The sequence below is a fragment of the Pseudophryne corroboree genome, chromosome 6, assembly GCF_028390025.1.
Source record: "Pseudophryne corroboree isolate aPseCor3 chromosome 6, aPseCor3.hap2, whole genome shotgun sequence".
Classification (NCBI taxonomy): Eukaryota; Metazoa; Chordata; class Amphibia; order Anura; family Myobatrachidae; genus Pseudophryne; species Pseudophryne corroboree.
The window spans coordinates 161,345,168-161,370,465 of record NC_086449.1 but is presented as its reverse complement, the minus strand read 5'-3'; the positions used below and the strand labels follow the sequence as shown (position 1 = coordinate 161,370,465).

The window sequence follows — 25,298 nt, the reverse complement described above, 5'->3', positions numbered from 1 at the left end:
TCTTCCTGCATGGCAGCTCCACGAGAGGAGGATAAGGCGAGAGGAAGCAGCGGATAATTTGTCTGGGCACTGAGGTGAGGTCTCTATACATCAGGACAGCTGCTGCCTCCCAAAGTGTGGTCCTAGGTCCCAACTTGCATGCAGGGATTAAGTCCTACAGCAGTTGGCCAGTTGGAGTCCTCCTCCCTAGTATGTGTGATACAGTGACTGCATGGCTTATATCAGGTATATAACACCAGCCAGTCCTAGGGACTCCTCTCTGCAGCCAGGATAACCCACATTGTGTGTGTCCCCCTCCCCAGAAAGTTGGTACTCTTCCTCTTTAATTGGTCCTAGGTCTTGACTGGCATACTGGGCTTTGTAGTCCTACAGCAGTTGGCCAGTCAGAGTCCCCCACAATACTGTATCTGAGGTGCATGTTAATTTTTTTTTTTTTCCGTTCCTACCCATTTTCTTAGGGAATGTGTGCCAGACGGTACTGGTTGTCACTTTGCCGACTGTTTATTACTGTGTTTCTGACATGGTTCCAAAGTGTGTTTGTGTGTGCATGCGTGCGCGCGCATGGGGGGGGACGCTAAATTGCTGCCTTGCCCCAGGTGCCAAAAATCCTAGTTTCGGCCCTGACTGCAGTAACAATTTGCAGTATGCCGGTGCTGGTCTGACGTGACAGCCTAGGTCTGCCTTCATGGATTTTACCATTTATATTATCTTCATGGTTGCTGCATTTGGGAACTTTCTTTAGTTACTAACAGGGTCGGCTTGGTCTAATCATGTAGGTGTGGCCACATGCAAAAACTACTATTTATGCGCCATGCACCCTCAGCCATGGGCGGTCTAGTTCGATCGCTACCCCCCCCCCCATCTCACCACCCCCCCCCCCTACCTACACACACACAGAGGAGACTGCAGCACTCAGTGGCAGCAGCCTCCCTGGACCCACCTAAGCCACAGCTGGGGTGAGAGACTGCGGCTGGCTGGGAGTGGGGACTATGCAGACCTGGGACCCCCGCTATGCCCGTCCACCCAAGCCCATGCCTGGGTAATTAGTACTCGCACCCCTCCTCTTTGTGCCACTGGTTACTAATTGAGCATTGCCTTCCACATTTAATGTGCTAGCACTGCACATACTGTATGTGCCAAATCTGATCTGTACCAGCAGACTGATAACGATCTAATGTTGCAGCTTTCACAGTTGTCAGAAGTTTGGCAACAGAGTGACATTCTTTACATTCATTGCCGCAGCAAGGTAACATTTACTGCAGCACCCATCATATTTATTACAGCAGCAGGGTGATATGTGCCTGCATGACATCTACTGTGTACTTTAGATTACTGTAGTTAGACCTATATCACTTTATCATTGCTGGGGCTGCATCTTTGTTATTCTACAGATCCATTACAGACATTGGGGGCAATTCAGAGATGGACGCAGCCACGCGTCTGCATGCAGTGGCCACGTTCACCTGGTCTGCGCGCGCATACCCTTCTCCTTGCTGCAGGATGCGGCTGCAAGGCGATTGACAACAGCTGGCATTCAGGGGAGGCGTTTCGCAGGCGCGATGGCCAAACGGGGGCACATCACGAGCAATTTTGGGGTGGCTGTGTGATGTCACACACAGCTGCTCCGATAAAAAGAAAATATTGGCAAACCGCCATTATATTCCTATGATGTACAACAGAATAAGCTTTGTGGGGAAAAACTTTTTCCAAATTCAAACTGAAATTTTTATTCATGACTATCTTGAAAAGTGTGTCAACAAAAACAAAAAGTGCGTCAACAAATTCAGGAAATAATCTATAATAATGGTAAATGTTTGTCAAAATTTAAACGTGGGAGGATAATAGGTTCATAGTTACACAATTATTTTAAAGCAAGGTAATTTATTCAAAAAAGCCGGGTGCATTACAATAATAGGTAATAATAGATTTGATGGCTTCATTAGTTTAAATATATAAATCAAGGTGAATAGAAATACTTGACATTGTATTAGTCAGTCAACAATGTTAGCTGAAGATAGTTTGACAATGCCTCAGTGGTTTTTAAAGTGTCATCAGGAGACATGACATAAATTCTTCCAGTTGGAGTTGTAGGGTCAACTTTGCATAAAACATCTTTTTGAGGTATCCACAGTACATCAGGCTTCCTTGGATAGAAGCATGATGGTGAAGGTCCAGCTGGATGAAGGAAGGTCACTTTTAATGTGTCTTCATCTTCATTCTTGTCCATCACATTGTTCCGAGCTGCCTACTCATCTCCCCGGGCACTCCATTTGTTGCTAAGCGACCAATGCTCCGGAGAACTTCTGCCCAGCGGCTTCCTGCAGTTGCTAGGCAGCACATAAAATGTGACCTCCCGATCCCCACCATTCATCAGCTAATGACCCTGCAGTGTTACAGCATACACCTATGCAATAGTCGCCCCATTCACCCAGTCATGGGTTTGTGTAGGCATGTATCCTTCGTAACTCGATTTATCAGAGCAGCTGTTCAAACTGTACCTACACCTGTCATCTGAGACCTGAAACATCTTGATACAATTACATCTCCTTGAAAGATTGTTACATTAATGTATCGGTTTCATTGTCTCTTTTTGGAAGCGCGTTCAACCTAACTCATTTTAATTGAATACAACACATGCTAATCTAGTTTTATAATTTCAATACAACTATCTTCATAATTTATATTTCATTATTTGGGTTTATATCCTATACTTAGATAATTTACATTTAATCTAATCACTAGTAGGTGTATATCAATCTAGGTTTACACGTGGATTTATTAATTTGTTTGTTTCCACTTTGTAGTTCTCTCACTAATTTTAGTTCACTTTTTTGTCATGTGTAATATTTTGCCAAATCTTCCATTGATAATAAGTGTCTTATCTTTTTAATGCATATCAATAAATAATCTGTTTGAAAAGGTCTCCCTCATAAGTACATAACCGACATGAGTGCCTATATGGAATATTTTTGTTGTGGATTCTTCTCCAAAAGTTGCATGTAGTCTAGCATCTTATTCCGGATCTACCATAAGTATTAGAATATAGCAATCATACTTTCAGTGTGGTTTTTGTTTTTCCTTGATCCAAGGTGTCAGATTTACCATGCTTCGGAATGCAGAGCATTTTAGAGGTTGGCCCCAGCAGCTGAAGATGGCATTAGCCACTACAGCCTATGGGCTGCATTCTGTAAACATTACTGAAAGTGTAGGTAGGTGCACCCCGCATGCATGGTCAGTGCAGCAGAGACCCAAAACAGAAGTGTAGTGACCGCTGAAGCTTTACTTCTAACACATTGCGGGGACGGGCTACTTTCCGAGCACCTGTCCCTGCATGTGTTTTCTTACACATTCTGGCGAATGTTCATTTCTTTGGGGCCCATTTATAATTAAATATTTTTTACTTATTCCCTGAAAACACCCATTTTCATTGGATAATTGCAAACACAGTATTTAATATCACCTCCATGTATTAAGGAGAGATTGCAGCAGATATTTCCAAAATCAGCTGCTACCCCTAAATTTCCGACTGCAACCACAGCCCCCATAGGCTTCTATGGGGGATGCAATGCTGTTAATATTAGCCTCTTGTAGCCTATGGGATACAGTGCACTGAAAGCAACTGGAGAGATTTCCTCTGGAACCCTCCCCAGCAATGGGTGCCGCGCATGCATGGCCAGTAGACATTAGTACCCAGAATTGCATTGCTGGATGTTATTACACCACACAAATTAAGCTGCACCCTCTGCCGGTGCTTTCTGTGAATTGTAGCCCACAGGCTACAACAGGCTAATGCCATCTTCAGATGGTGTTAGCTGTGGGGGCCAAGCTAGGGAACGCTTTGCATTCCGGAGCCTGGTAAACCTGATAATATTGCATCTCCCATAGAAACCTATAGGGGTTGTGGCTACAGTCACCTAAATGTCTGTTTTAGGGGAATATGCCACAACTATTTAATGATATATGGGCCCCTAGGGCACCAGGTCTTGGTCCAACATCCTTGTAGCGTGGCTGTGCACTGCCTGTAGCATTAGTCAGCACACTGCCATTTACAAAGGCTGCATTGCTTAGTGTGCACCTGTGCGTCTACACTCTCTCCTGCACTCACACAGCTCTTACATAGGGAGTATAAAGCCTCTATGTAAAAACAGGGAGGACATCTTGCTACTGTGGACATGAGGATGTGTCCGTCCCAGCCAACTCCCCCCCCCCCCCCCCCCCCACCAAACATCTCCCACCCCCTGCCCATCACCTGAAGTTGAGAGCTTCTTCTGCAAATTGTACCTGCTCTAACCCTTTCTCTAGGCATAGGTAAGAGGGAGATTCCTGGCAGGAGTGGAAGTCTGGGTGGATTATGCATCAGGTATGGTATTACACAAATGTGGATCACCCTGTTAAGAAAATAATATGTTTAAGGTTAAAGTGGTGTTTATAACTTTATTACAACTTACCTGGTATAACCTCGAAGATAAATTTTCCCACATCGTCAGGGCTACCCGAGACCTCACTGACTGTGCTTCTAGGTAAGAACAGGGAACCCTAAAGTAAGTAAAATATGACAGTTGAGAACGTGATATATTTTGAAAAACAAACTCAGGATAAGATGCTCATCATGTAAAAAATAAGAGCAGAACATACTGATGCATGGGACACCAAGGGACCAAGAATCAGTCTGCCCTATATACTGAAACAAGAGGGAGTCTCATCTCTCCCCATCCTCTGAATCACTCTGTAAATCCCCACACTGGCTCACCTTATCCATCGTACTCTAATACATATCAAACACTTTGGCTAACAAAGCTGTCAGAATATTGAAATACACTCTATCACACCCACTTATATCTGTGTCTCTCTTCCTGCCTGATAACCACCTCTTACTTACACCTACTAGCCTTTGGAGCGGGTTCCAATGTACAGGTGAGCAGTATCTAGGTCAGTTGTCAGTGTATCAACCCCATAGGTCGACAGGTACACAGGGTGAACATGGTCAAAAGGTTGACAGGAAAAAAGGTGGACAATGCTCAAGGTTGACAGGTGCAAAAGGTCAACATGGCAAAAACAAGGTTATCATAGCAATAGTCAACACACAAAAGGTCAGCACAAGTTTTTTTGTTTCATGTTTTTTCAACTTTTCCTTGATTTACTATCCATTCAGACTACGATTGGGAATAGCAACCTGTGGCAAGAGCATGGCGAGCAGAGTGAGCCTTCAAGGGTACAGGTTTACATTAATTGCACATAGATATGGTTAAACATACAAAATGGCATCCAAAAAACTAGTGTTGACCGTTTTTTTTGTGTTGACCATTGTCATGATAACCCTGTTGACCTTTTGTTCCTGCAAACCTTACTTGCTGACTACCTTTTGTCTGTTGACCTTTTGACACTGTTGACATAATGCATGTTGACCATATATGTCAACCTATTGACTGTTTATCTAGACAGTGTAGATCTTCTATACCATACCCCTTTGGAGCCACTGCATTAGGGGGAAGATGTAAGATCCTCCAATATGGAGGAGAAGCGGTATCAGCGCACGTTATGTGCACTCATGCTGCTTCTCCCCCATGTAAGATTGCGGCGATGTGTGCTTAGTGCTATGCTTCCCTGTCTATATTGGCACTGCTATCTACAAGATAGCATGCTGATATGTGGTGGCAATGTATGAACGGTCTGTGGCACTGACCGTTCCAACACCTGCAGCTATTGATTTTGACGCATTGCAGTTGTCACTGCCCATACACTGACTGCCGCTCTGGGCTGCATATGAGTAGCAAACAGTAGTAGACTGGGATGGGAATCTGGAGAACGCGGAGCCCCTGGTACTGGATGAATTGTCTGTCAGACGGTGCTTTGCCAGTTCTAAATCAGGTAAGGCCCCCGGCCCAGATGGGATTCCGGGAAATGTTATCAAGACATGTGCTGAGCAGTTGGCTGGGATTTTTACTATAATTTTTAACCTTTCTCTTGCCACTTGTCATGTGCCTAAGTGTTTTAAGTCATCTATTATTGTCCCGGTCCCCAAAAATGGTAAGGCCAGTGAGCCAAACGATTACCGACCAATTGCTCTGACATCTCTTATAATGAAGGCCTTTGAAAGATTGGTTATGGGACACATAAAAAAAAGTATCCCAGCCAATCTGGATCCTTTTCAATTTGCATATAAAGCAAATAGGTCGACAGATGACGCTGCTATCACCTTGATTCATCGTGTGGCTACCCATCTAGAATCCACATGTTCCTCTGCGAGAATTTTGTTCGTGGATTACAGTTCGGCATTTAATACAGTAATCCCAACATCATTAGTGTTTAAATTATCTGAGTTGGGATTGAATAACTTTGTATGTAGATGGATCTTGGATTTCTTGACTAACAGGCCCCAATCTGTTAGATTGTACAATTCCCTGTCAAGCGAACTTGTAATCAGTACAGGGGTGCCTCAGGGTTGTGTACTGAGTCCCCTGCTGTACTCTCTGTTTACCTATGATTGCCATTCAAATTCGGAGTCAGTTCACATTATTAAATTTGCCGATGATATCGCAGTCGTAGGTTTAATAAGTAAGGACGATGAGTCAGAATATAGATCTGAGGTCGCTAGGTTAGAAGCTTGGAGTCAAATTAATCACTTAATTTTAAATGTAAAAAAAACAAAAGAAATGATTGTAGATTTTAGGAAAATTCACATGCAGCCTTCTTGTCCCCTAGTCGTAAATAACCAGGTTGTGGAGACAGTTGAGTCCTTTAAATTCCTGGGTATTAACATCTCCAATGACCTGTCTTGGGGTATCCATACACGATGTGTTGTTAAAAAATCTCAACAACGCCTGTTTTTATTGAGGAAAATGCGCATGGCAGGGATACGTAAGGAGATTTTAGTAAACTTTTATTCAGCAATTTTAGAGAGTGTCCTCACATACGGAATTATAGTATGGTTTGGAAACTGTACTGCTATAGAACGTAAGTCCCTTCAGAGAGTGGTTAAAACTGCAAGTAGAGTAATTGGAGTCAGCCTGCCCTGTATTCAGGATATATATGAAAAAAGGCTCCTCACTAAGGTGAAAAGTATTCTGGGAGATCTATTTCATCCAAATGGGGGGATGTTTTCTGTGTTGCCATCTAATAGGCGTTACCGTTCTATTCTTTGTCGGACAAACCGGTTAAGGGGTAGTTTTTTCCCAAAAGCAATAAATATGTTAAACCAGATAGGACCGAGATAAATTGACAATTGGGAATGTCTTGGGTTTAGGAGTGCTCTCTTCGTTCTGTTCTTATGGTCTCTGTATATGCTTGCTTTTTAGTTTCGTTGATTGTTCATTGAACTATTGATGACAATAAAGTATTATTATTATTATTATTATTATAACATGCAAAGTGGATCCGGCCGGTGAAGAGACCCAGTGCATCCGGACTGGTCTTATGTGCTGTGTGCTGTGGTAGCGATCGCCGGAGGGGGGATTTGTCACTCCTCTGCTTCAGCATCCAAGATGTCAATACATCTCGGTGCTGCTGCTTCTGCTTCACCTTGGTAAAGAGGAAAAGCAGGAAGCATTATACCTACACGGTAAGTAGCGAGTACAATACATTTATCCCACAGTTTGTTATTAACTTACCATAGAAAAACATGGCTACATGATGTTGGGTTTGAGGCCCAGAATAAATCAATGACATGGCAGTATAGTGGCATACCACTCACCTGTCCATAGAAACCTATGGGGACTGTGGCTGCTGCAAGCAATGGAGGGGCTGCAGGTGATAGAGAGCTTTCTGTTGCAGTCTCTCTCTGTGGTACAGTTGGGTGATAATGCTGTTTTCAGGGAATACCCTGTAATTATGGGATGCAGTTAATTTACCTCCAATCAAAATCCCGACAGCAATTGACCGACGGTCAAAATCCTGACAAGGTCAAAATCCCGACAGGTCAAAATGCCGACATGAGTTTTTCATGATTTGCTCATTGAAACCGACTTGTTCATACTTTACCATCCCAGTGGACCTGGAGGGGGAATATAATAGTGAGCCGAGTACAGCGAGGCACCGTGCCCGCAAGCCATGCGAGGGGATGCAGTACACTTATATGGTGTCCGTGTTGACCTATGTCGACATACACAAAAAAACAATGAAAGACACGTCGGTATTTTGACCTGTTGGCATTTTACATGTCGGTATTTTGACCTTGTCTGTATTTTGACAGTCGGTCAATTGCTGTCGGGATTTCGACCGTCGGGATTTTGATTGGAGGTATTTCATACTGATCCCATAAATATTATTTGATGAATAGCCTGCCTAGACCGCAGTCTAACTATTTTTAAACTAATACTAATGCCCTCATTTATCATTCTGCACCCTGACTGGTGCTAATTTTCGTTCTCACTCCCCGTGGTATTTTGATTTTATGCTCATCTATTTAAGATGAGCTCATACCACGGTGAGCGTTATCATTATTTCCCCTGTCAGCACTGCTGTTTTCTTTCCAGCAGCGCTGACGAATGAAGAATAGCGCTGCCGCCTGGCTCAGTGTGCATGCGCCGTCCTCTGCAAATTCCAGCATATGCACAGTATTAACTTCCACGGAAAAAGCAGGAAGGGAACACAGTGTGAATGAGCTGCACGTCCGGCCCCGCAGGACATTGCTATGGAGACTGGAGAGCCGCAGTGGGTTATGGGACCATGGCTAGAAGCGTCTGTTCGGGGGGAAGGGGCATAGCGCTGAATTGCTCTATTTAACGGAAGAGTCACAGAGGGTGAGGCAGAAATAGCGCTGAGAGCGCTAAAACAGTGCAAACATTGATAAATAAGGATTAGCATGCTCAGTAAGAGGGAGAAAAAAAAGAACACATTGAAAAACGATGCAGGGGGTTTATAATGAATAAGAAAAAAACCTAAATAACACTCAACATGAAATTTAAGGGCAAAAATGGTTTGATAAATGAGGGTATAGGGCCTAATTCAAGGTTGATTGCAAAATAACATTTCCCCTAATGAGCAAAACCATGTGGCAGATATAACATGTGCAGAGAGAGTTAGATTTGGGTGGGTTATATTGTGTCTGTGCAGGGTAAATACTGGCTGCTTTATTTTTACCCTGCAATGTAGATTTCAGTTTGAACACACCCCACCCAAATCTACCTAAGCAGAGCAGCGAGTGACAGGAGTCTCCCAACTGCCCCCCACCCCCCCACTGCGGGACTATGGTGGCCAATCCCAGGATCGGGATCGGCGGGATACCGGGATTTAGGGCCAAAAATGGCCGGGATTGGAAGCTCCAATCCCGGGGATTGAGGGATCAGCGTTGAGAGTCCACAGGACCCTCAGACGCTGCCCGGCTTCCTCCTTCCAGGTCCCCAGCGTAGCGTGAGAGGTCACGCTGCGCTGTCAGCCGCTGCTGGGAGCCGCCAGCAGCTTTTCAAAAGATGTTCCACTCCCGCCCGCCACCGGTATATGGTGAGTTATATGTGTGGGGCGGGCGGGGCGTGGTGGGGCGAGGGGCGGACACCTAGTTAAAAGCCAATCCCGGGATTGAAAAAATGGCCCGGGATTGGCTTCCCTATGCGGGACACTGTGGCACGCGGGTGGGACAGCTGGACAGTCCCAAAAAAATGGAACTTTCCAGCAAAAATCGGGACAATTGGGAGGTATGCACAAATGCTGGACAGCTTTATTGTTACCCTTAAATATTGATTTCAACTAGGACATGCCCCTCTTACATCTCAATCTTTCTGCATATTTTGGGTCTAGTTCTGAATCACACACAAATCAGCCGTAAGTGCAGGACAGCAGCGGCAGCCAGAATTATTGTTTTAGCTAGTGCGATTATTTGTATGGCTTCTTAGAATGGAAATGCAGTTTTGCTGCCCAGAAGAAAATGTGGATGAGTTCTCTAAAGAAGAACCGCTGATACAGTGGCCATATTTACCTACATGAGCTACCCATGTTTCCCGCTGTTTCGCCGATGTTGCTACTGTATGTGCACGGTCCATCCGGGTGATCTGCACAATACTCAGATATGTAAAGTGGGTGTTTAACTTATTACATAGTACATCTCACACTCACACTCATACATGCAGAGACTGCTTAATATAGCATTTGTATATTTTAGCACTTTAGCTGCGTCCACTATTCCATTTGCGGCAGCATTAGTGTACAAATCGGAATCAGGCCCTTACTGTCCAATTGCTTATGCTGCTAAATATGCAGCTGAGACAATAATACAGTATAAACAGTCTGATTTCTCCTGTATTAGATATCTATAGGCTTACCATACTATCCCTTTAACTGAGACACTCATGAGTCAATATGGAAACGGGGCCTGGACTGCACACCCTAGCTTATTATAATGGGATGTGCTACCTTGCTGGGACTAAGTACTGTAATACTACAACATAGGAACAAAGGGTGCAGGTGCACCATACACCATTAAAATTATTATAACCATAATATAATATTTGAGGTTCTTGGCATATATTGGCCAGTATATGAGCCTGCCCACCTGCTTCACGGTGACCTCATCGGTCACACAGGTTCTGCGGCTGGCTGACTTCAAGCTGCATTTCACCTGGATTTAATCAGCCACAGAACCTGTGTAATGCATGAGTGTCCCGGTTTAAAGGGATGGTAAGTATATATACTTGACAAAGTCATACACGTTCACAGGTCACTGCACATAAGGGTGCCGGTAATATAGTCAATATTGTAGGATCCATGTACCAAGACTCCACCAGGTGCCCAGTCATTGAGGAAGATGTGGAAACACAGAAACAATATCATCAGACTCTTATGATGGGTGACTGTATATGGCCCTGATTGCTGACTACTGGTAAACAATCCTATTGTCTGCTACTGAAATGTCTGTCTTCACTGCTTCATGATGCACTTTTGATGGATTAAATACATTTTTGTATTGAATTGGTGTGCTGGTTCATCATGTTTGCAGAGTTTCCGGTGGAGTTTTGGTACATGGATATATATATAGATATATATATAAATAAATATATATATATATATATATATATATATATAGATAGATAGATATACTGTATATATATATATATATATATATATATATATATACAGTTCTGTTCCATACTGTGAAACATGTGTAATTGTGGCTGCTTACCTGTGGCTTACTGTCATCCTCATCTTTGTAATAATAGAGATATTGTCCCTTTAGCACGAAGTATTTTTGCTGCCAATTCTTGACAAATGTCTTCTGCTGTTTCTTCAACCATCCGCTCTTCACTGGTTTCTCCAAGGAGTTGTGCAGCCGTCCGGATGACAAAGAATGGTCACTCATCGTTGTGCTAACCGAACGGACTGCAGGAGAGGAGAATTAAATGGGGGTGATCCAAATATATTATAGATGCTTCCAAATCTATTGTACACACGAAAACATATGACAATGTCAGTCTCCTGTTACCATCTTTCAGTGCACCAGTAGTGTATGCACTGGTTGCACTTGGGTCGAAATAACATCTGGCTTCTGGCTGCAGAATCTTTAAGGAAGTGGCCAAAAAACATGTTTCAAAATATACTTCCTTTAGTGCGTAGGAGTGTTTTAGTGAGCAGAAGGGCAGATTAAAATAAGTCCGACAGTCTATGTATAACTGCATATTGTCACTTAGAGTCATGGATTGTAAGAGTAGAAATTGTTTTTTCCTGCACACTTGGGAAAAACTATCAAACCCATCTTGTTAAATTCCTTTGTTAAGAATGACATACTGTAGTTGAAAAAATTTGGAAATATCTCCAAACAGCAAATATTCACTGAAGAATTAGAAAAATTGAAATGCACATAGATTACTTTACTTAGAGACTGATACAGCATGGACTGTAATTGTGTGACAAATCGCACAACTACAACCGTTTACACTAACATGCAGGGGGACGCTCAGCACAGGGCAAGTTGCCCCCTGCCTACGCAGCCTATCTGCGAAGACAGTCAGGGGGCATCCATCTTTTGGGCCGCAACGGCTGCATGTGAAGTCATGCAGCAACCGCGGGCCGCCCCACAAACGGTACAGACACGCCTGTGTTGTCCAGACTGCGCCCCCCAAGCGGTGCATCGACGCCCTGTCACCACCCCCCAAGGACTTAGACTGCATTCTGTAGAGAACGCAATTTAAGACCTTGCACATGTGCGTACCAGCATACACACATGCACACATGTGCTAAAATCTGCTAAAAGCGATTTTAGCATAATAGCGGGTGATCCTGAATCAGCCCCTTACTCCTGTTTTATGGAACAGAATGTTGTGTGTTTATATATAGTATGTGTGTGTGCGTCTTTTTTAATCACAAGATGGCAGGTGAACCTATTTGTCCTCCTAATAACTGTAATCTCCTACCACCACCAGTATCTATGTGGACAGTATTATTTACACAGTATGGCAGGTAGAGTCCCCTTTTACACAGTAAGGCAGGTAGAGTCCCCTTTTACACAGTATGGCAGGTACTTTTACACAGTACAGCAGGTAGAGTCCCCTTTTACACAGTACAGCAGGTAGAGTCCCCTTTTACACAGTATGGCAGGTAGAGTCCCCTTTTACACAGTATGGCAGGTAGAGTCCCCTTTTACACAGTAAGGCAGGTAGAGTCCCCTTTTACACAGTATGGCAGGTACTTTTACACAGTACAGCAGGTAGAGTCCCCTTTTACACAGTACAGCAGGTAGAGTCCCATTTTACACAGTACGGCAGGTAGAGTCCCCTTTTACAAAGTACGGCAGGTAGAGTCACGAGAGAGAGAGGAAGGGAGAGAGAGAAAGAGAGAAAGAAAGAGAAAGAAAGAGAAAGAAAGAAAGAGAGAGAGAGAGAGAGAGAGAGAGAGAGAGAGAGAGAGAGAGAGAGAGAGAGAGAAAGAAAGAAAGAAAGAAAGAAAGAAAGAAAGAAAGAAAGAAAGAAAGAAAGTTAGTTGGTAGGTAGAGAGACAGAGAGTGTGGAGGGAAGGAGACAGAGAGAGAAGGTGAGAGGGGGGAGAGGATGGGGAGAGAGAGGTAGGAGAGGAATAGAGATGAGCGGCAGTAGCTAGGCTCCAGAACCAGAGCCTTTCCTGAGCACATGGGGGAGAGCCACAGGTACCTATTTAATGGTGAAAGGCAGTGCACTCACCCGGTGGCGGTGGTGGCGGAGCTTCCTCTTCCTGCAGGCAGCCATGGCGGAATCTGCGGCGGGGGAAGTCCCTGTTCAAACTCGTCCTCCCAGCATCCCCTGTGTGGCTCCTTGCCGAGAGGAGGTGCATCCCTGGACCAGACCGTATGCTAGAAGGACATTAGGCTGCTGCACGAGTGGAGGAGGAGGGAGGTGAAGCGGGGCGGAGCCAGAGCCAGCCCTGACTATTTTGATGTCCTAGGCAATACTCTGTCTGGTGTACCCCCCACCCCCACCCCCCTGGAGATAGTGTGTAAATGGGAAGGGTGACAGGGAGATAGCGGGTGACAAGGAGAGGGTGACAGAGATAGTGGGTGATATGGTGAGGGTGACTGGAAGATAGTGGGTGACTGAGACAGTGGGTGACAGGGAGAGGATTACAGGGAGACATTGGGTGACAGGGAGATAGTGGGTGTCAGGGAGAGAGTGCAGTGAGGGAACAGAGGACTGGAGAGAAGTGCCTATGTGAAAGAGAGTGAGATTGGGGGTACTGCAGATGGTGGGGGCTGGAGCAGTGCGGAAACAGAGATGAGAGAGGAGCCTGTACAGGGGAGGGGTGGGCTGGGCGGGGTGAGGATGGGGTGGGGGGGTGGGGGGAATGATGGATCAGTGAGGGAATAGAGAGGACTGGGGGGCACACATGGGGGTTTCTGGAGCAGTGAGGCAATAACAGAGAGAAGCCTGTGTGGGGGAGGGGGGTGCTGAAGATGGGTGGGGGGCTGGAGCAATGAAGGAACAACAGAGAGGAGCTGGGGAGGGGGTGGTGGGTGAAGTGGATGGAGTTGGGAGGTTTGGTGCAGTGAGGTAACAACTGAGAGGAGCCTGTGTGGGGTAGGGGGGCCAGGGGGTGCTGTGCTGTGTGTGGGGGGCTGGAGCAGTGAGGGAACAAGAGTGGAGCCTGTGCTGGGGTGGGGGGACCAGGGGTGGACTGCGAATGGGGGTGAGGGGGATGCTGGAGCAGTTAGAGAGGAGTCTGTGCGGGGAATGGGGGCCTGGGGGTGCCGCAAATGTGGGTGAGGTGTATGCTGGAGCAGTGAGAGAGGAGCCTGTGCGCGGGAGGGGGAGCGGGGTTGCCACAAAAGGGGGGTGAAGGGATGCTGGAGCAGTGAGAGAGGAGCCTGTGCAGGGAGGGGTCCAGAGGGTGCCACGGATGGGGAAACAAGCATCTCACCTCATCACATCACTGTCAATAGGGACCGCAGCACCACGGCTCTGCTGCCTGGGTGCCGGGATCAGATGAGGGAGCCGGGCGCAGCACTACGGTTTTAAAATGCAGCGGACAGTGCTAGTGTCGGCCAATCAGGGGTGTATGCGGGTGGTGCGCCTACAGCGCAAGTGTGCTGTGTGCTAAGCTCCATCCTCCCACACCTAGTTACGGCCCTGCAGATGCTGTGCACACAGAGCTGACCGTAGTCATATGCAGTATAGGCAAATGCCTAGGGTAACCTGGAAAAGCCTAGGGAAGGCTGGACATCTAAGCTCCGCCCCCTCCAGAAGTGCCTGTCCTCCGATGAGATGTACAGGCTTTCTGGCACTGTTGCGCTGTTGCCTAACATATTTTCTGATAGGTAGCAGAGAAACAGCAGCAGAAAGGCTGTACAGGCCAGTGCCGATCATACAGCTCCTACAGCTTCCATCAGTGTGATGTTGGCGTGACCTAAAGTCACGTCCGCATCATTCACAACAGAGAGAGCACAGTGGAGGAGAGAACCAGATGGAAGACAGCAAAGGTAATTACATTATGAGAGCTTGTTAAAGAAATAGGTTGGGGATTGCATTGCTGAAGACAAACAAGGTGGAGAGTTTTGTTTGCTTGATACACACAAGGGGGAGAGACTTGATGGTTGGAGACACACAAGGGGGAGAGACTTGATGGCTGGAGACACACAAGGGGGAGAGACTTGATGGTTGGCGACACACAAGGGGGAGAGACTTGATGGCTGGATACACACAAGGGGGAGAGACTTGATGGTTGGAGACACACAAGGGGGAGAGACTTGATGGTTGGAGACACACAAGGGGGAGAGACTTGATGGCTGGAGACACTAGGTGGGGAGAGACTTGATAGGCGGAGACACACAAGAGGGAGAGATTTGATAGCTGGAGACACAAGCGGTAAAGATCTGATGGCTGGAAGACCGACACCCTCTGCCTACCCAGTCACCAACTGTCACAAAGCAAAGGCCATTAATTAAGGTCACGCCACCTTCTCAAAATGTACTACATTGAGAGGGGGGCGTCCCAGACATAATCTTGCCAAGGGCATCCAATTGGTGAGTTCATCCCTGGAGGTGTGGTAAGAACGTGACTCAGGAGGCTCCATCCAAGAAGCAACAGAGACAAGGTTCATACTCTTCATGTCCCAACATGACAGATCATTTAAAAAGGCTAGAGACTGGAATGAGAGAGAGAGAGAGAGAGAGAGAGAGAGAGAGAGAGAGAGAGAGGAAGTATCTTCTGTGCCTTCTTCTCTTGCCACGTCAGTCACCATACTTGCTCCTGCATCCAGTGTCCAGAGTGGGTGTGGTACGAGTTACCGGCGGCCAGCATAACGGCGCCGGGATCCCGACTGCCGACTTGCCGTCAGTGAGGTGAATGCAAATGAGCCCCTTGCGGGCTCGCTATGCTGCAGGCACGGTGGCGCGCTACGCTATCTATTCTCCTCCAGGGGGTCGTGGACCCCCAAGAGGGAGAAAAGGTGTCGGTATGCCGGTTGTCGGGATTCCGGCGCCGGTATACTGTGCGGCGGGATCCCAACAACCGGTATACTGAATACCACCCTCCAGAGCACTATATAAGAGGCAGTGTACTGTATTGTCTGCACAAAATAGAAACAGGAAGGTTATTAATTGTCAGAACAGGACAGTGATCTTGATAACTATAATAGTCCATGACAGGGAAGTTGCAGAGCAAATTGTTGATTTAAAGCCAGATCATCGGGGCCCAAGGAAACAACAGAACAACATACAAACTGTTCAATTGCTTCTGATATCTTCCTGACCATTTACCATACTACATTTAGCCTAGTTACTGTTTAGTATCATGCAGCTTGAGGGCTTATTGATAGCATTGTTCTGTTTGTTTAACATCTCAAAATGAGATGGGAAAAGAAGAATTATTAAAATTAATCTAGAGAGTGGAATAAATGTGGATATACAGTAAAGGAAGTAATTCAGAGTTGATGACCTCCTTATGTGCACGCTGGGGCTGATCCAGGTACCGTTGTTGTTGCTGTCAATGTCGCAAAGTGCTGATATTCAGAACTTTGCGCATGTGCTGGACCCATACTGCGCATGTGTTGTACGGGTCCTGCATCATCAGAAGCAGAACGGCTTCAGATGTCAGTTGACTGATAGTCTGCAGCCATCTGGGGGCGGGGAGGGGGAGGCAATGGTCTGAAGGAGATTTCCTGGCCTCTTTGTAGGAGCTGCGGCGGCCGGCTTGACCACATGGGCCATGCAGGCGGCCGATAGTTTTGCAGGTGATCCGATGCCTCATCCTAAGACACATCACTGGCTCACATATGTATGCAGGAGGCGTCTACTTATACCAGATACCTGCTGCTGCATTACCATATCTGTGCATCACTGCTGCTTCTAAGGAAACAGCAAAGATGCCCACTCCATCCACATCTTAATTATGCCTGCTCTGCAGCCAAACTTTCACAACAAAGGAAGATGCAAAGTTGTATGCCCTCCAATGTACTTACACTTACGACTGAAGGGACATAACTGGGTTATACTGTGACTATGTTCAGAGAGGGCACACCAGTGGAACTGAAAGCTATGCAGAGTTGATGCATGCTCATTAGTACACCTGTTTTCATACAGAGCTTAGGCACTAGGGATGGTGCTTTTGTTCATGGATAAAGTTGACAGCTGTGGGACCATACGGATCGGGGCAGAAAGAGCATAACCAAAAAATTGGTCAAACAATGAAGGATTATATATGTTCAACCCTGAATCTGCCCCACAGAGAATCATTTTTGCTCAGGTACAGATATTTCTTCACTGTGTGCACAGATACATTGACTAGAAGAAAATTAAAATGCTGCCTTGCGTACACTTTGCACAACTATTTCTCCCCTAGATTGTAAGCTCTTGTCAGGCTGTTCTACTCTCTGTGTTCTGAGTGCTATCCTTGTCTAGAGTTCACTCCCACTCAATCTGCCCTTCCCAGAGCACTGGGTCCTTGAGTGCTACTGCTATCTGCTGCCACTAACATGTAGGGGCTGACGCAGTGGCATCCATGTCTGATTCTTTTGCTGGTTGCATGTCTGTGACCCTACCTAACACCCACAGTAAGCTGGAGGCTCATGCGCAGTGTATGGAATTAGCTGGCAGCATGGACTTAGCCCCCACAATAGAGTGGCACATGCCTAGTGCGCGATAATACACTGGCATGGACCTAGCATCTGACAATACAGTGATAAGGGCCTATCGCCCAAGAAAACAGCACACATGCCTGCTTCTGGAGACCATAAGGGGCAGAACCGTGGTAGTCTAGAGGGTATAGATAAGCTCTGAGGTCTTTCCTGCTCTAGCATGTAGTGATCATCAACTTGTGCCAGCTAATAAAAGCCGATGCAGCTCTGATTGGCTTCCAGTCTGCAAGTCATGATTGGGTCGTGGCTGGTGCCAGTTGCAAAATGCTGCAGCAGCTGCACTTCTTCCAGTGTTAGATAACGATACTTTCTCCAGTGCTGGGATCCTGTCCTGCAGCCGGCCACCCAACTACAGTACATGAGCAGTACACTATGCAGCAGGGAAGCTTTGTGGACACAGTTCTGTTATATTTATATATTTTCAAAGTATAAGGTTTTGTTATTGTATATACTTTTACTAGACTTTGATATTCAACATCAAAAAATAATGAGTCTATACTTCTATGTAAAAGAACCAGTTTAGAAAAATACAATCTATTGCCGTTAGTAATCTTTTGCGAGTTAGTAATAAAATGTACAAATATATGAGCATGAGATGATGGAAATGTTGTGTGTGTGTATATATATATATATATATATAGACCAGCATGTACGGCGGCACTCAGGTCAGAAAAACGACAGGACACAAAGCCTCTGTTTGCCAACGTTTCAAAGATTTCTCTTTTTCGTCAGGGCATGAAAACATACACAAAATTACACCCTATTTAAGTGCTCACCATTCACCACGTTCTCAGTTCGCGGCGGCGTCCCCGCAATCCGCCGTGCGCCTCCTGATGACGTCACCCGTGACAATCCATCACCATGACAACAATCATATACAAAATGTTAAAAAACTCGGAAAGCAGTATTGTTAATACAGACCATCACGGATCAGTGATTAACCATGCTAATCATCACATTGGAGACTTGCTACCCATTAAATACAATGTAAAATAAGGTGATAAAAGATATATTAAACCAAACACGGCATGCGATTACTGACAATACACCTAGTTTAACTGATTCATCTGATATAGTCACCAATACAGAATCATAAATAACTGTTGAGACCACTACTCTCATTTAACCCTCTGGGATTAATTGTATCCAGTAAAAAAATCCATTTAGCTTCTCGCTGTAATAGCAACTTAGATCTGTTGCCTCCTCTAGAAAGTGGAGGAATATGATCTATAATCATGTGTCTAAGAGAAGTAGGTGAGTGACCAGCCATAGCAAAATGCCGAGCCACTGGCTGCTCACTCTTACCTGACAACACAGCCTCTCGAATTGCATATCGGTGTTGCCCCATCCTCACCTTAAATTCACATTCTGTTTTGCCTATGTAATATTTTCCGCAAGGGCAAATCAAGGCATATACTACAAATTTTGAAGAGCACGACAGAAAGTGTTTAATATTAAAGGTTTTGTTTAAAGAGGGATGTTTAATCATGTTTCCTGTCAGCATGTAGCTGCATGTCACGCATCCAATGCACTTATAGCAACCCAACTTGCGATTACCAAAAAATGCAGAAGCCTTATGTTTACCAAAATCCGTGATATCGGTATGTACTACAAAATCCCGAATATTCCTGCCTCTAGAATGGCTGCACATAATGCGTTTATCTTTAAGGCCCTGCAACTCATTATCCGTGGCGATAATCGGCCAATATGTCTGTACAGCTTTTTTAACTTTCTGACTGGCCACATTATATCTGGTGGGCCAAATAATGCAATTAGAGTTAGGTTTGGCTACTTTCGGGGTCAGTACATCTAATCTAGATTTTGTCAAAACCCTATGTTTTATCTTAATCAATTCTTCCCTGTTATAGCCTCTAGAAGCAAATTTTTCAATCATGTTATCAAGTGCTATATCAGCTGCTGCATCACTACTGCATATGCGCCTAACACGCAAAAACTGCGAGTAAGGTAATCCCCTACGAGTTGGAAGAGGATGATGGCTAGAGGACAATAGCATAGAATTCCGGTCAGTAGACTTAGTATACAAAGATGTCTTGAGCCCATTTATATCCTTCTCTATTCTAACATCTAGGAAGTCTATAGTAGCAGAATCACTTTTACAAACCAACTTCACTGGACTGTTGCTAAGATTGTGAGAATCAATCACTGCATTAAGGCTTTCTTGACTGCCTAGCCAGAATAACAGCATGTCATCTATGTATCTAGAATAATACAATACATTAGCTGCCACCACCGGATTAGCAAAAAAAATATCATGTTCAACTGCCAGCATGTACGCATTTGCGTACGATGGGGCCACGGAGGACCCCATTGCACAGCCAGTTAGCTGTAGGTAATGTTTCCCATCATAATAGAAATAGTTATTACATAACACCATCTCTAATAATTCACAGAAAAAATTCACATCCGGCCCCTTGTACCAGGGATTACCCGTAATCAACCTTTTAGTTGCCGTTACCCCCTCACTATGTGGGATGCAAGTATACAAGGAACTAACATCTATGCTAGATAACAACATGTCATGAGGAATAGCCTTTAAATCATTAAGCTGTAATAATAAAGCTGTAGTGTCTTTAAGTACATACTGAGCATTCTGAATGCAAGGCTGAAGATATGTGTCAAGATAGATTGAAATGGGCTGGAAAATTGAACCCCTAGCCGAAATTATCGGTCTGCCGGGAGGATTAATTGGGTTTTTGTGAACCTTTGGAATCGTGTATAAGATAGGCTTAATCGGATACTCAGTAATCAACAATCGTGCCACATCAGCAGAAATAATACCATTTTCAACCGATTGCATTAAATATGAATCAAGCTCTTTCTTGTATTTAAACGTAGGATCACCAGACAACAAACGGTATGTACTATTATCAGACAGTTGACGAACTATCTCCTTTTTATAGTCCTCAATCCCCTGAACTACAATCGAGCCGCCTTTATCAGCGGCTCGAATGACAATGTCCTGTCTGGACTCCAGAGCTTTTAATGCCTGGAATTCAACTTTGGATAGATTGGAGTGTCCATTCGGGCATCTTGATTGTGGTGTATCAACCGCTCCATCCACCAAGCGTATAAATGATTTGATTGAAGCACTGTTCGATATGGGGTCAAAATTGGATTTTTGTTTTAATTTCATCAGTTCTGCTGGAACAGGATCATTATTGCTGTTACTTTTCTTAGAACTGAAATGTTCCTGTAGTTTTAATTGACGATTGAGCTTAAACATTTCGGTTTTCCAAACAAACGGGTCAAAGGTAGTGGTTGGCACAAAATTTAGGCCCTTTTTGAGGACTGCCTCTTCATGTATTGTTAACGGAATGGCTGAGAGATTGAAAATTACTTCTTCTTCGACACCGGAGGCTTTTTGGCGGTACCGCTTCCACTGGCCGCCTCTCCTGTTGTACCGGCGTCTGCGACACGACGTTTTGCACGGGTCTTCATCCCTAAAGGGAGAGTTTTGAAACGATTTCCACGTCGGGGACCCTGGTCGCTGTCGCTAGCTGAGGTAGCTGTGTCGAAGTTCTCACGACCTGCCTTATTCCTATAGTATCGTCTGCCACTCATCTGTGCTGCTGAGCGGTTCTGTATGCCTCCCGTTAGCCAGCCGTACACACTATTTGTCTCATAGTCTGTATTTACTTTAGCAAATTTTTCTCGTTTGTAACGCAGCAAATCTTTTTTGTAAGTGTCCATTTGGGTGGTTAGTTTTTCCAACCAATCACAGGATTTGTCATCCACAAGGGTTTTTTTGTGTTTTAATTCAAACTCACCAATTTTGTTTTTAGTGAGAATGTGCTCCCTGGTTGACTCCTCTATCACTAGGAGGATCAGATCCAGGGAGCACTTGTTTAGAATAGCCACCCATCGCTTACAGAAAGCAGCATTATGCCTCCCAATCGTCGGAGTATTTTTCACACGAAACCCCCGAGGGAGTTTTTTTGCTGTAAAGTATTCAGAGAGCGTCGCCCCATGATAATAGTAGTCCATCTCGCGTTTTTTAAGTTTCAATAAATCTCTGTAAATGTCCTGTGTGGGGATACTATCCACACCTGAAAACACCTTTTCCTTATAAACTATGTTTTGTGCATCAGAATCTGAATAAGAATACACGTCCCCAATGTCTAGGGTAACTCGCATAGGGATATCTGGATCCACATTAATCACCTCCATGATATGGAACTGTACACCTGTACCCGCAATCACCAGCACTGGAAAGGTATATACCTCTGTCTGTCACCAATGCTAATACTGCCAACACGTGGATACAATTAATCCCAGAGGGTTAAATGAGAGTAGTGGTCTCAACAGTTATTTATGATTCTGTATTGGTGACTATATCAGATGAATCAGTTAAACTAGGTGTATTGTCAGTAATCGCATGCCGTGTTTGGTTTAATATATCTTTTATCACCTTATTTTACATTGTATTTAATGGGTAGCAAGTCTCCAATGTGATGATTAGCATGGTTAATCACTGATCCGTGATTGTCTGTATTAACAATACTGCTTTCCGAGTTTTTTAACATTTTGTATATGATTGTTGTCATGGTGATGGATTGTCACGGGTGACGTCATCAGGAGGCGCACGGCGGATTGCGGGGACGCCGCCGCGAACTGAGAACGTGGTGAATGGTGAGCACTTAAATAGGGTGTAATTTTGTGTATGTTTTCATGCCCTGACGAAAAAGAGAAATCTTTGAAACGTTGGCAAACAGAGGCTTTGTGTCCTGTCGTTTTTCTGACCTGAGTGCCGCCGTACATGCTGGTCTCTATTGGGAAACTACTTCAGTCTCCTTCACGGAAGGCAACGGGCAAAGGTAAAACAGTGGTATGCGGAGCAGTGCCGAACTTGACGAATTTATATATATATATATATATATATATATATATAGCATTAAATGAAAGTTATAGTATTGTTCTCCGTTATCTGAAACACAGACATATATACTGTATATATATATATTTATTTATTTTTGGAAGTGTGGCTGCACAGTGCTCTTTACTGACAAAAAGTCTGTGGTGAAAATATCAGTACCTGTGATCACAAGTTTATATCACGTCTTAAGTTTTGATACTCTACTTTTGTATATGTGTTGTAAACGTTACTAATAGCCCTTTCAGATTTATTGGCCATGTAAGATATAAATGAGACTGTAACTAGTAATATTTTAAGGGACTAATAGAAAAGTATAAATTAACGGGGTTGCACAAAAGTGATGATATGATGGATGTTCAAATGATGATCTTAATTAAGAAAGGTAACACAACTTCTCACATGTGTAATGTTTTCTACTTCATTCTAATTTCCCACCACTGCTTCCCCTAATAGCCATTAGACTGCGCCTCATGTCAGTCATACTGTCCCAGCATCAGGTGTAAGATGTCGGGGCTGGCGGAAACATGGTCAAACGTTGAGGTGCGTCGTGTGATCAGATTTCTGCATCTAAAGGGCACATGAGCAGCTGAAATTCATCACCAACTTGTTGAGGTGTACGGTGTGATAAGTGATAACACCTTTTCGGAAACAGGTTTGGGTGATTGTCATCTGTGGTGGACGTGCTTGGCCGGCCAGATCGCTGCTCATCTTGAACGTCTGACCTGCCGATAACAATTGTAGTGCTCCAAACCCAAACCTCATTTACCAGAACGGCCAGATGACCAGTCCGGACCTTTCCACATTACTGCTAAATAAACCACTCCACTGGTTAAGCTCTGCGCTGTTTCGTGACTTTGAGGGATCTGCTAGTGTATATGACTACTCTGCCATTCCATTGCCAACAATACACAGATTTCTACAGAGGGCAGGTTTGTATACGAGTAAGTACAATATTATATAAGTAACATTTAGATAAATTAATCTGGAAGAAAGTTTGTCATTAAGAAAGCAGGAAAGGAACTGCTTATATTTTGATCACTGAACACTGATCTATAGAAGTGACTCTTCATGTGAAATTTCTGAACACATTTTAATGTGGTTAATTTCTAGCTAACATCTCTGCCTTATCAACCATAGTGACAGGAAACAGTTTTACCCATGAAGTTTCATCATCCTGTGATCTGTCAACAGTGGCACACGATAAAAGAGAGATTGGATTCCTATTAGCTGAGAACTCACTTGATGGACAATAAAGCCTCCTTATAGCTGATTATTACAAAAAACTGTTTTTCAGAAACATTGTGGATGCACACTGCAACTCATAGTTGCCTACCTTAAGAGTCTCCTCTCTGCTTTCACAGTTGGGGGGGGGGCTGTCAGTCACCAGGCCTCGCCTCCAAAATGCCATGATTTGCGGGTCCGCGAGAAGGGGGCAGGATTAAAGATGCAAATTTGCTCCATTAAGGCCCACCCCCTCCATGCGGGCTCGGGATCCTAGGTATAATCCCTTCATCCGGCCTCCTTCACTAGGAAGCAGGCAGGATGCGGGACATCTTGTCACTCTTCCATGAGTGTGGGTAACAGCCCAAAAAATCATGACTCTCCCGCAACTTGCAGGAGAGTAGGCAAGTATGCTGCAACTGTAACTAAGGGGCAGATTTATTAAGCCTGGTGAAGTGATAAAGTGGAAGGTGATAACGCACCAGCCAATCAGCTCCTAACTTTCATTTTTCAAACCCAGCCTGTGACATGACAGTTAGGAGCTGATTGGCTGGTGCGTTATCACCTTCCACTTTATCACTTCACCAGGCTTAATAAATCTGCCCCTAACTCACTGTGTAGCGTCCAGTCTGACATACAGGGGCAGATTTATTAAGCTCGGTGAAGTGATAAAGTGGAAGGTGATAAAGGACCAGCCAGTCAGCTCCTAACTGTAATTTTTCAAACCCAGCCTGTGACATGGAAGTTAAAATCTGATTGGCTGATCCTTTATCACCTTCCACTTTATCATTTCACCAAGATTAATAAATCTGCCCCACAGTACTTATGTGTGTTATACAAACAATCCAGGAGGAGAGTGGTAGGGGCCCATGCTTATCGGTGTGGCCAGCCCCCAGGGGCTTTGCAAACCACTAGAGAGTGCCTGGTCTGGGCCCATTCATATATATATATATATATATATATATATACACACACATATATATATATATATATATATATATATATATATACAGTGGTGCAAGTAGAAAAAATGTCTTACGGGTACTGTGTGCGCAAAAAAAATGGGTGTGGCCAAATGCCACATGGGGCGTGGCCAATGAAAATGGGGGCGTGATACACATATGGGGGAGGGGCAGATACACGTATGACCCCAATAGTGCCAGATACACGTTGCCCCACAGTGCCAGATATACATTGCCCCACAGTGCCAGATACACATTGACTAACAGTGCCAGATACACATTGCCCCACAGTGCCAGATACAGAAATGCCCCCAGAGTGGCAGATATACATTGCCTCGCAGTGTCAGATACACGTTGCCCCACAGTGCCAGATATACATTGCCCCACAGTGCCAGATACACATTGCCCCACAGTGCCAGATACACAAATGCTCCCACTGTGTCAGATATACATTGCCCCCCGTGCCAGATACAGAAATGCCCCTACAGTGCCAGATATGCCCCCAGTGCCAGATATCCCCCAGTGCCAGGTATACATGCCCCCCCAGTGCCAGATATCCCCCAGTGCCAGGTATACATGCCCCCCTGTGCCAGATATCCCCTAGTGCCAGGTATACATGCCCCCCTGTGCCAGATATCCCCCAGTGCCAGGTATATATGCCCCCCAGTGCCAGATATCCCCCAGTGCCAGGTATATAT

General features: G+C 44.8%; 1 protein-coding gene across 1 annotated transcript in view; it reads right to left on the bottom strand.

The window, feature by feature from the left end:
- Positions 1-25,298, bottom strand: part of ARHGAP25 (Rho GTPase activating protein 25) — a 134,017-nt gene that overhangs the window by 54,783 nt on the left and 53,936 nt on the right. Inside the window, exons 2-3 of the mRNA XM_063932059.1 lie at positions 11,111-11,307; positions 4,449-4,536 (exon numbers count right to left, since the gene is read on the bottom strand). Coding sequence (XP_063788129.1) covers positions 4,449-4,536; positions 11,111-11,307 — 285 coding nt within the window. The remainder of the gene's footprint in view (positions 1-4,448; positions 4,537-11,110; positions 11,308-25,298) is intronic.